At 37.3% G+C, this 12,673-nt stretch overlaps 1 protein-coding gene across 1 annotated transcript in view; it reads right to left on the reverse strand.

The window, feature by feature from the left end:
• Positions 1-12,673, reverse strand: part of PLCZ1 (phospholipase C zeta 1) — a gene marked incomplete at its 5' end in the record, with an annotated part of 53,957 nt that overhangs the window by 19,346 nt on the left and 21,938 nt on the right. Inside the window, 3 exons of the mRNA XM_080575730.1 lie at positions 2,958-3,074; positions 4,651-4,807; positions 7,084-7,311. Of these exons, the coding sequence (XP_080431856.1) occupies positions 2,958-3,074; positions 4,651-4,807; positions 7,084-7,311 (502 nt within the window). The remainder of the gene's footprint in view (positions 1-2,957; positions 3,075-4,650; positions 4,808-7,083; positions 7,312-12,673) is intronic.

Consider the following 12,673-nt stretch of genomic DNA (forward strand, 5'->3'; position numbering starts at 1 on the left):
ATGAGAAAAATGTTTCTTAAATGAAGATGCAAGTGATCTGACCAAGAGGGCAGATCTAACCACTTCCTGCATATTTTTAATTCTTCCAGGAAGGGGCTCAAAGCTGCTGTACAGCAAAAATCATATGTTTGGCATACAAATCTTTAGAATGACTTTGCATTAAAGTATACCATGAGTTAATGGTCAATGTAATCATTATGAGAGACTTCAGTCCTGTCTGAGATCTAACAAATGGATATTCTTTAAAGAGATTGTTGCTGAGATTTAAAGGCTAGAAATAAAACTAGTAAACTGCAGTATGATAAGCCCGAGAGATGATTCAATTCAGAAGTAAGGACCTCAGGCCAGTGCTTCCTCTAAGCATGAAACAAACTTACCAGTTTCTAATAGCAATGCAGATAGTACAGAGCACAACCACAAGTAAATAATCCCACAATAACAAGACATCAAGTTCAGTGAAGATTAACCTCAAAGACAGAATATAATGAAACCAATTTCAAATGGTATGGTAATGGCAAGATACTTCCAGCAATAGCATAGCCCAAGACCAAATCTGTACCATAAATAAACATCCATAACAGCACGGATACAAACAAAATTTATACTAACTAGTAATTTTTTACTCCCAGTATGGCTGTTAAATTACACCGCAACACAACAGTGAGGATGGGAAGCAGAATTTGTAACAATGAGAGAATTATGGGGGGTCTGAGTCCACTTCAGTTCTTTCACCGAACAGCCAGCACTGAGTGGAGAAATTCATGCAACCTCCCTAGTCATTGCTTCCTACACTACCTCAGCTGTGCAGCACTGACTGCATGGCCTAGCTTGGTTATGGGGACAGCAAAAAGTAAGGAATTTAGGTTTGGGGCTGTCCTCCACTGCTTGCAGTCAAGGCCACAGGAGTGGGAAGAGCAATCTCTCAGTGACAGCTGTGGCATGATGCTCCTTCCAAGTAATGCAACTGTAGAAGAGTAATTGGGGATACAGTATAATATTAATGTGCATGATTGATTGGAAAAAGCACACTATTAAAATCAGTTCTGAGAAGGTAACTTGAAACAGAAGGCATTTTGATGCTGAGAAAGGAAATACGTCAAAAAGGAAGCCTTTTGTAAAGGTTCCCATGAGCTCCAGGGCCCTACAGGAGAGTGAAAGCTGTGCCTCTCTCTGTATGAGTGTGCATTGTATTGCAATAAAGTGAGACCATCCCTTTCACTTCTCAAAACTGGCAGCCTATAGCAAACTGCCCTGCTCACCTCACAGTCTCCCTGAGGTGGCCTTGCTATAGTTAAAATAAAAGACAGAATATATATACAGCTGCAAAAAACTGCTCTCTACTTCATCCAAGGCTGAGGAAAGTGTAAAAAATTGACTTAGAAAAACATTTTGTAACTGAAATTGTTTAAACTGAAGAACAAAAAGATGATGCCACTGAAAGGGGGAAAGTGCTTACAGGTGAGAGGATTTTCCAAGCCTGCTGAGGAGAGAATTCATGCCTAGTTTTAACACCTTCAAATTAAAAACTAACTTGAACTGAAGAGAAAATAAGTTATTGCTATTTCATTGCTCAAGGAACAAACATACTTTGAAATACATTGAAAATGGAGACACGGAATTTACTTTGCATGTACACAATCACTGAAGACAGTGGCAGCTGTGCCTTGGTATTCTGATGATCAGAAGTGTTTGAGTCCTTCTTTGCAGTAGCATATCATAATCTGGGAATTCTTGACACCAACAGTAATTGTTGTGCCCACAGCTCCTGCATTGCTGCCCCTCCAGTCACACAAAACCACTGGCAGTCCAGCAGATGGCTCAGATGAGGATTTCATTACTGTGTACATTCCTAGATCACACACATATACCTTTCCATCACCTCTTGTAATTTAATGCTATAGGGTTACCTTAGCCAAAAGCAAAAGCAATTGCATTCCAACAACTCCTACATTTAGCTAAACAAGCAGCAGCTTCTATTCTCCACAGGGAGTGCTAGACCTCAGTTGAAAATGAATTAAATAATAATAAAAGTGGAAAATAAGAAAGGCAGAAAATAAATAAATAAATAAATAAGCTACCACTCCCATGTTATCCTATAAACATGCTCTGGTGATAGCTTAGCCACAGCTGACAAATAAGCAGAGGTTATGGAGTTTGATTAATACAGATTGCAAAAGAATGTAATCCATTGTAATTTTCTTCATAGGAACATTGCATTTTTTTTTTCTTGTTCTGGAAGTACACTGCTTAATGAGCAGTGTGCTCACTTCTACCTCTAAAACTAAGGTAACATAGTTAACGTAATAATTTCACCCCAAGCAGACAGGCAGTAAAATATGAATTATTCTTTAGAGTCTCCATGCAGACAGCCACAAAGAAATATCACAGAATTATTAATAAAAAATGAAGTTATATGAAGTAAAATAAGAAAGTTATATCTTAGCTCATGAAAGTTGTTTATATATGTTTTCACTACAGTGTTTCATAAGATTAAATCATGCTTCATTTAGTCTTAGAGCTGGGAGTAGTACAAACCAAGGTTCAAAGCTTAATAATGTTGTATTATTCTTAACAGTGTTTTTCTCGGTATTCAATAGAACACAAAATCAAAAAACAGTAGTTTAAAGGAATTGATGAACTACAATAATTTGGAAAGTTTGGCATGTGACTACAGCTATTTAAAAAAAAAAGATATTTATAATTAGTTAGAACATAATTGAAATTAATTACAAAAATATATAATTGAAAATAATATTCCTCTTCATTATTCTATATCAGAATTCCCGGATTCTGGGATGTAAAAATTACCTAAATATGTAGACAGAAGGAGAAGTCTAGCCAGTGAGGGAAAAATATGTAACTTATATCTCACAAAAAATATTATGGAAAGGAAAAGAATCTTTTATCTCTATAGTCTCTGCAAAGCCTTGGATGCAACCGTCTGCAAATGTACATACCCATTTGACACCCCACATTCCAGAACTCTTGAGGATTATAATTTGAAGAATTTGCTCTTGTCCCTTTGGGGTAGATTCTTGTAATGAATCGTGAAGTATGTGAAACAAACTCATTACCTGAAAAACAGAATGATAAAACTTTGGTAAGACAAACTTTAAAAAAAAAAAAAAAAAAGAGAGATCATATTGGAATAAATAATAAGAAAAATATGATAATCTGATCCAGCTTTTGTGTGTGTGTGTGCTTTTTTGCTTTTTTGCTTTTTTTTTTTTTAACATTTCATGGCATTTCTACACAATACAGTAGTGTATGTGACACTTTGAGATATGTTTAAAATCCTATTTTTAAACCTTAAAATATGGAAGTATAGTGCAGATTATTGTTAAAAGTTCAATAACTGAGGATCATTCCTTCAGGGAAATATTCTGTTTCTTTACCTTTTTATTAGCTAAATACACATCTTTTACACTAAAACCCACTACATCCCCTGGAAAATAGGAAAGACACAAAACAGGAAATTTGTTTAAAAGCCCACTCATTCTTGAATTGTTCACTTGGAAAAAAAAAAAAATCTATCCTAAAACAATTTAAGCTTGATTGCTGTTTTGAGGTTTAAGGAAATTGAATGAATAATCTCAACACCAGTGAGCAGTACTTTTCTAAAATATACTAATTGGCTACTTTGTAATCTTCAGAAGATGTTGACTATTCAAGTCAGTTGAATTTCTTGCTCCTAGCAGTGTTCCTTCCCCTCCAAAAAAGTCATAAACCACTGAGATGTGGAAAACCTAGAATGATTTCTATCTAAACTATTCCAGTTAAGTGATTAAATAGAAAACTTTACACTTTTAGGATCACCATTCTGATACTTTCCATCCTCTCCCTGCTCCTTTATTTTAATACAAAATACTTTGAGATTTACGAGATTGCTAGACAGACCAGAGAGAACTTTGACTATGAACAGCTGGCAAAAACCTACTTGCTTTAATGCCATTCAGCACCATTCACCTAACCAACCATCGATTCATCCCCACAGAGAAGTGAGTGGCAGCTGGACTGGTCCTAAATGAATGGGCTTGTGGCAGACTTCATTCTCATGTTCTTAATACTCCCTGAAGACTTCCAGCAGACAGCTGGAGTTAAAACAGCAGAAGCTGCACCAAATGGAAATATCCCAACACAGAAGGAGTTTTGAATAATCCAGCTTGGCCTGTGTGAAAGATGTGGTGCAATGGAACAGACTGCTTGCTATGGGGTTTATTCATTCGTTCGTGTGATTTCTTTTATCTGCAGTTATCATCAGAGACAGGGGTACTGCATGCTCGACTTCATTGAGGACTACAAACCATGTAAGGAGAAAAAAACTGTTCCTTACATTTTCAAGTATTGACTGTAACTTTTAGTTAATTTGATGGAGGAAAAAATGAATCAAAAGGTATTCATGAATTTTGTATACTGTGTAAATATTTGTTCTTATAAAACTACATGAAATTAAAACAACTTTGAATTTCAAATTTGCTCACAAAACCCACTGAAAACATAAAAATGCAGTTCAAATAAAACAATCTTATAGAAACAACCAAATAAAATTGGACAGTGTGCATTTCATAAAGATTTCTAACCCTTCCAATTCCTAAGCAATGAACCGTAGCAACATCGTAACATTTATGTGGTTAAATCAAAAGAAATTACCTGAATGTTTAACAAATTTTCGTGCTTTAACCTCTCCAATTGAATTATTTTCATAGCACTTCTGATTAGCTAGTGAATGCTCGAAGCTTACAAACTTCTCAGATTTGGTATAAATCACAAGGTCTGACAACTCAATGGCAATCTTTATCTTCTTCATCTAATAATCATAATATGAAATAATGTGAGAACAAAAAAAAAATCACAATAATGTGTATGTCATGATTATTCTTAACAATTCAGAAGAAGCATCACGTTAGATGCACAAAGCATGGGAAAACATCACAATTAATATCTATTTTAGCTTAAGATATGACTTTTCATAGTAAGAGGTGATCCAGTCAGAGACAAAAAAGGTTATTGTCCCTGTGTTCATCACAGTAGATGTGGAGTGAATGGAGGGATGCTTTCAGGGCTTCCTGGTGCAGTGCTGGACAGCTGTTCGAAAGCCTTAATATTTCCCTGTTTTTGAGACTGGTATATAAACTAAAGTCATTTTTCATGGCTTTTTGCAGTACTCATTTAAAACATATGTCCAACTTCATATTCCTAAATACATAAAGTGTTAGGAAAGCTATACTGGTAGGAAGTACTTGGAGAAAGAAAAAAAGGAGACAGCATTTATGTTGATAACACAAACTCAACTATAAAAAGGAGATATCAGGAGAATATTTTACCACGTCAAGCAAATCAGTCATAGGTACATTCCTCTATGTATTGCTCTGAAGTCACGTAAACTCTGTTCTTCTTAATCAAGATGGAAAGTTCTCTAGCCAAAGTCTTTGTTTAGTCTTACTTCATTACCAAAGCAAGCAAAATCAAAGGCTGGTGTACAGTGGAAGTGACTTGAAAATTTTACAAGCATTTTACTTCTTAAACTGAGGTACTATGTGACCTCTTCATTTGACTTAACATGTACGAGCCAATCAGTGGTAGTAGCCAGAAAAGAGCTGCTGATGTTAATAATGTTTACATTCCATTTCAGCTTTTGAAAGCAAGTTCTCATCTGACATAATAGTAGGAATTGCCAACTCACGGCTCTTAAACCACACAGAATTTAAGCATGTTACTTATTCTGGTGCTACATCCCAAGAGGAGCAATAGGAGTCTACTGTCACAGAACTCCTGAATAATGTAACTCTCTGGATGTGGAAAACAGTGATGCAGCCAAAGCCTACACTGTCACTAGAGTATCTCAGGTGTGGATTTAAATATTCTTGTGCCCTCCTAATAGAGCAATGGAGTGGGACCCCAGAATAAATACTCCCAGTCCAATAGAGTGGGACTCCAGACACCATGTTCTCTTCTGCCTGTGAAATGTGGCATCTCTGGTTGCTACTGGTCAAGATGTATGTGGTATATGTTCTGGTCTGTAACATGATATTACAAATATATGTGACCCTCTTATCCAGAAATTTGTTCTTCCCTGTTCAGAGGATTTCATCCTTCCACAGAATTTTTCCTTGCTATATCTCCATACCAGGCGGAAAGAGAAAGAAACAAAAATCTTGAAATTCAAATCACTGAGAGAAAAAAAAGACACTGAGGAATCCACTGCCTCTCAGCAAAATGCTGATTTCTGAGGAGCATTGCCAGTCTATCTGTATTCATATAATCATAGCATGATTTACAAAGATGTCTGGATATTAGGTGCTTCCTGCCTGCTTAAAAACTTGAAGAAAGCAGTTTGAAAGCTGGTGAAGCGATGGGTTTCCACGGTAGAGAGCTACTATTTGGTTAACAAAATGAGTAAGTTCAATTTGACTATCAGAAAGAAAATTACATCCAATTTTTATAGTGTCTCTTTCAGAAGTAGTATTTAATGTTAAGTCTTTACATAATAAATGTTAAAATACCTTTTCTATTATAAAAAGTGCTTAAAAACGTTCTAGTGCAACCAGAAGTCTACACCTAACTTCATGCATAAATTCAGAAGAGAACTGGGGAATACGGGAGCTGTTCAAAATCTCCAAGACAGACTGGTGGACTGCAGGGTAGAACAGAAAACTGTGTCCTTCATCATCAGGAACCACTATAAGTGTCCTTGCAAAGTTACAGGAGGACCTTGGGACCAACAAGAAAGGTGGGCCTATTGTGTTAGTGAGCACCCAGGATGAGCAAAAGACTTGAAAATGAAAAATGCAGAGGCATTTTGTATGGTAACACAGGGAAGGCTTTCTTTGTTGTTGAATACTAAAATATGCTCCAGTTGGAGTGTCGTGAAACAATCAGGAAAACTCCAAAACCTTGATCTGGAAATAATTATTTCAAAACATATTACTGTAAGTAATTTTAAAGCCTGCTTTTTAAATGGAGTCTCTATTCTGAGATATAAGGTATATTCCTTCTTAAAAAAAAATAAAATAAAATAAAATAAAAACAGGCCGACACAGAGCTATGTGTTTTCTAAATTAAATCAAGATGGGTGTTTTTTACCTTTGCCTTTTTTCGGGGTAGGGATGAAGGTCTATTTACACTTTTTCTTTTTGAGGAATCACTCTTTTGCTGAAGAGGGGCTTTCTCATCAGTCTCATCTTCTTCTGATGTATATTCCTCTTCAAAAATTTCCCCTGTCTCACCATGACTGTCCTGACCTTTCCTGAGCATAGTTTCCTCAATTGTCCCAACTTTCTTATTTTTTACCAATATTTTGAATTTTAATGCCTGTAGAAAAGAGATTAAATAATAGTAACTAGAATTATGTGTGGATGAATTGTAGATCTTCATATCTAGACATGTCAAGATATCTTGTTTAACCCCCTTTCAAAGCTGTTTATTAAGTATAATGAAGTGAGGTAGCACAAAGCAGTGAATATAGTTATAAATGATGCAGTTTTCAAAAGCAAGTAAACCAAACAGAAACAGAGACTGGGGAGCTAAATAAATAATAGAATGTGAATATCTAACCACAGAACAGGAAAAAAAAAAAAAAGAAAAAAAAAAAAAGAAACCTCTCTCCACCACACAGATATTGAAACTATGATCAAGATTAAGGTAAGAAGTGTCAGAGGTGATGACCAGTTAAAACACAGGAATTATATTTATTTATTTATTTATTTATTTTACTAAGTGTGAATTCATTTTTATATGTAGACATATAGACGTTTATTTTACCTTCATTTGAAGATTATTTTTTGTTATTCTAACTGCTAAAAAATGCTATTTGATTAGTACATTAGTGCACATGTATTTAACACATTAATTTAAAACTTTTGGTATTATGTTATTATTGTTGAGAATGGAGTCATGCTGAGCTTACCTATTCAGGCAAATTAACAGAGCTTGGTAATTTGTTGCCTGAGGCTTTTCTCTGTTTTATGTCATATTTAACGGACATGTTTCATATGAAGCTGAGAGGACTGAGATTACTATCACTTTTGCTAGAGAAAGTAAAGACCTCTAGTCCATCCAGTAGTTAGTCACCTATCAATAGGGGTTTTCAGAGACTATTAACTTGGAAGTAGAATTTTCTAACAGCATCTTATTCAACCAGCATAGTGCTTTGAAAAGCTATACAAATCTTTATAACCATTAGTAAGTTGAATGCTGAAGATATCTCTCATTTTTCTCTGTACACAATTGCTATGACGTTGCACAGCCTTTTTTAAAAAGAATCATCTGAGTATCCAGACATGGATATAGGGAAACGTTCTGCAATTAAATGAAAAGCTAGTTCACAGCATATAGTGCTCAAATCCATGAGTTTTTGGGGAGGAAAGAAGAAAAAGGAAGGGAAGGGAAGGGAAGGGAAGGGAAGGGAAGGGAAGGGAAGGGAAGGGAAGGGAAGGGAAGGGAAGGGAAGGGAAGGGAAGGGAAGGGAAGGGAAGGGAAGGGAAGGGAAGGGAAGGGAAGGGAAGGGAAGGGAAGGGAAGGGAAGGGAAGGGAAGGGAAGGGAAGGGAAGGGAAGGGAAGGGAAGGGAAGGGAAGGGAAGGGAAGGGAAGGGAAGGGAAGGGAAGGGAAGGGAAGGGAAGGGAAGGGAAGGGAAGGGAAGGGAAGGGAAGGGAAGGGAAGGGAAGGGAAGGGAAGGGAAGGGAAGGGAAGGGAAGGGAAGGGAAGGGAAGGGAAGGGAAGGGAAGGGAAGGGAAGGGAAGGGAAGGGAAGGGAAGGGAAGGGAAGGGAAGGGAAGGGAAGGGAAGGGAAGGGAAGGGAAGGGAAGGGAAGGGAAGGGAAGGGAAGGGAAGGGAAGGGAAGGGAAGGGAAGGGAAGGGAAGGGAAGGGAAGGGAAGGGAAGGGAAGGGAAGGGAAGGGAAGGGAAGGGAAGGGAAGGGAAGGGAAGGGAAGGGAAGGGAAGGGAAGGGAAGGGAAGGGAAGGGAAGGGAAGGGAAGGGAAGGGAAGGGAAGGGAAGGGAAGGGAAGGGAAGGGAAGGGAAGGGAAGGGAAGGGAAGGGAAGGGAAGGGAAGGGAAGGGAAGGGAAGGGAAGGGAAGGGAAGGGAAGGGAAGGGAAGGGAAGGGAAGGGAAGGGAAGGGAAGGGAAGGGAAGGGAAGGGAAGGGAAGGGAAGGGAAGGGAAGGGAAGGGAAGGGAAGGGAAGGGAAGGGAAGGGAAGGGAAGGGAAGGGAAGGGAAGGGAAGGAAAGGAAAGGAAAGGAAAGGAAAGGAAAGGAAAGGAAAGGAAAGGAAAGGAAAGGAAAGGAAAGGAAAGGAAAGGAAAGGAAAGGAAAGGAAAGGAAAGGAAAGGAAAGGAAGGAGGGGAGGAGGGAGGGGAGGGGAGGGGAGGGGAGGGGAGGGGAGGGGAGGGGAGGGGAGGGGAGGGGAGGGGAGGGGAGGGGAGGGGAGGGGAGAGGGGAGGGGAGGGGAGGGGAGGGGAGGGGAGGGGAGGGGAGGGGAGGGGAGGGGAGGGGAGGGGAGGGGAGGGGGAGAGGGGAGGGGAGGGGAGGGGAGGGGAGGGGAGGGGAGGGGAGGGGAGGGGAGGGGAGGGGAGGGGAGGGGAGGGAGAGGGGAGGGGAGGGGAGGGGAAAGGAGGGGAGGGGAAAGGAGGGGAGGGGAAAGGAGGGGAGGGGAAAGGAGGGGAGGGGAAAGGAGGGGAAAGGAGGGGAAAGGAGGGGAAAGGGGAAAGGGGAAAGGGGAAAGGGAAGAGGGAAGAGGAAAGAGGAAAGAGGAAAGAAACTACAGTAATAATAAACCTAAGACTGGTATTTGAGAAGACTGAACATTATCTTTTTAGACAGTCGTGAAGAGGAATATTTGCATTAGTATGTATATAATTTGATTAAGTGAAGGTTTGGATGAAATATAGAATTATTCAAATGATCATTTATTTTTCTTTTTTTTTTTATCTAGTAAATTTTCTCTCATTGAATAACAAAGTATTTTTTCACTAGTAAGATAACTACTTCCGTAATGACGGACTTAGGAAAAATGTCATTAACGTTTATTTCCAATAAGATGTCTTTCATCTATGCCTCTGATACTTATAAGTATGAATCTCACTTATGATACAATCTTCACTGTAAAACAGCTATTATGTAGCAGACATTCATCTTTACCTCTGTATACAGGAACTGTCAGTGAGTACCAGAACTTATTCAGGTTCTTGGATAAAGTGATCCACAAAAATATTCCTTAAGACACATATGCAATAGTGAAAAGGAAGGCTATACTGTGGGAAAGTTATAGAAACAAGGAACAAATACTTATATATTAAATAAAGGATAACTGAACTTACATGTGTGGCAAATATTGCATTTTAAGGTATCCACTGAATACATATAAAAAGCTTGAATGATAGAAACATACATGTAAAAATGAAGTTTTATAATAGAAATGAGAGCTGTGGGGAATGAAATTGACATTCCTTTTATTTAAATTGCTGTCCTCCTTGCTGATAGTCTCATCCCTTCAGATCTGGTATTATTAGTTCGTCACTGTGCCAGTGGAATGAGATATCCTATGCTTAATATCTATCAATGCCATGCTAGTGTAAGATTTGATTAGTCTCTCTGCATGGGTGATTCAGAATAAGGATGCCCTTTAACACTTCCTTCATTTCTTATTGATGCACCCATTCTTTTTCTGTGGTATTTTTAGAAGAGTTTTAATATGAGTAGTATTATTCATATTTTAAAGAGTTATGAATTTTCTTTTGTATATTTTTATGTCCCAATATTTAAAAGCAATTCTATCCACATTTGATCCTGTGTTTTGATGTTCATAGGTAAGATTTAATTCTACAAATCAAAAAAGACCTGGTCTATAAGAGAAGAAAAACTTTTCTATGGATATATTAATGACTACTGTATGTAAATTTGCTTTAAGTAAAGAAAGACCATAGGCTGGGTCATCAGATAAAAAGTGGCCATGAAGTTTTAAGGCAAATAGTTTCTAAATTTGTTCTGAAATTTTAAGGCACATAGTTTCTAAAATTATTTATTTATTATTATGGAAAATAGGTAAATACCCTGAGGTAGAAAAAAAAAATCTGTAAAGTTAACATTTTAAAATCCTAGCACTCTTTTCAAAAACAGTTACAGAAAATACTGTAGCAAGAAGAATTTTTTTTTCTAATTTGGGGCCAGAAGCAGATTCCACTAACAGTTAACACAAACCATTGAAAATCAACCATGAACTGAAAAAGACATGCCAGACATTTTAAGTCTGAAATTCTAGCAGATCTTCAGAAGAACTTATAACAAACGTATGGTTACAAAATCAGAGACTATGTGAAATTTGAGTCCTTTAATTGGCAATCAGCAGTGATAAACATTTGGCATCTTTTTGAATAACTGTGTCTTGAATTTTTTTAGCAGATAATGAGCCGAAAGTCTGAAGACCCACTTTTTTAGTTTGAATGTAATATACAAAATGTTTTTAAAATACACCTTTACTATCTATGAATTTATAAACTGTAAACGTATTAAAAATAAATAAATATGTAAAACACTATAGATCTTCCTTAGAGCATAATGGGCACTTGAAGACTGACAAAGTAAACCTCCAAGTACAATCAACTGGGAAAAAATATTTAAATACTTAAATCAAGAAAACTTAGTTCTTGTACTAAATACGCTTTCTGGTAAATTCAATGTACAACATAAATCAGAACTGTTGAACACAATACTCCAAGAAAAATTTACAAGCGTTTGGAATGGATCAGACAAACTCACTTACTGACTCCTGCAATTAATGTTTACATTAGGAGCGAAAATTCAGTCTTCAGAAACACTCAGAACAAAACCTGGAATTATGACATAGGTATAAAAAGAGAAGTAGAGCTTCTTCTATTTATATTCAGCATGTTCTCCTTTACTGATCAACTTTCCCTGCTTAGTAAGAAGAATATCAAATCTTGAAAATCTTGCTAAGTAACAAGGTTAAAATCAATTTAAAGTTTTAGATAAAGTTTTCATTTCAAGTGTTATATTACTGGTTTAAATACTGATACAGGGTAAAGATGGGACACCTTTCACAAAGCCTAACATGGAGAAAGCTTTTGAGGCCCTGACAAAGTTTATCTTGACTGAAAACAACAGGACACTATTGTTAAGTACAACTGTTACACAAACAAACAAATCCAGAATTCTTTGATGATTCTGGAAGATAATTGTGTTTAGTAACATTGTGAATGGATGTCTTTGTGGCAGCCTTATAAGTCCCAGTAATCAAGATATTTTAAGCCAAAACTACCAGTCAAGTCTGAACTCTGAGATAAAGGGATATATCAGGAGCACCTCTTAGCTATCTTCTAACAAAAGCGCCATTTGATTTGAATCTTGAAGAACACTGAGATGTGAATGTAAATAGGAAGCCTTATATGAGCTGCATGAACCCCTTGATTGGACGATCAAAACTAGGAACAACAGTAGCTAACAAATAAGGAGGATTTCCACACTAGAAAGTTAATGTTTCAGGCTCATGAGATGGATAGAAGCTGTTACTGAAGGTCCTTGCAAAAGAAATCTGAGAGATAAGAGAAGCAGGTCTGAATTAGTTAGTCCTGAGTCAAATTTCGGAGGGATCCTATAGGTTCTACAAACACATTGATAAAAGGAATAGCAAAGACAAGAGGTGACCTGTTAATAGGCTAAAT

The sequence above is a fragment of the Anser brachyrhynchus genome (genome assembly GCF_964034855.1).
Source record: "Anser brachyrhynchus genome assembly, chromosome: 1".
In the NCBI taxonomy this organism is placed as follows: domain Eukaryota; kingdom Metazoa; phylum Chordata; class Aves; order Anseriformes; family Anatidae; genus Anser; species Anser brachyrhynchus.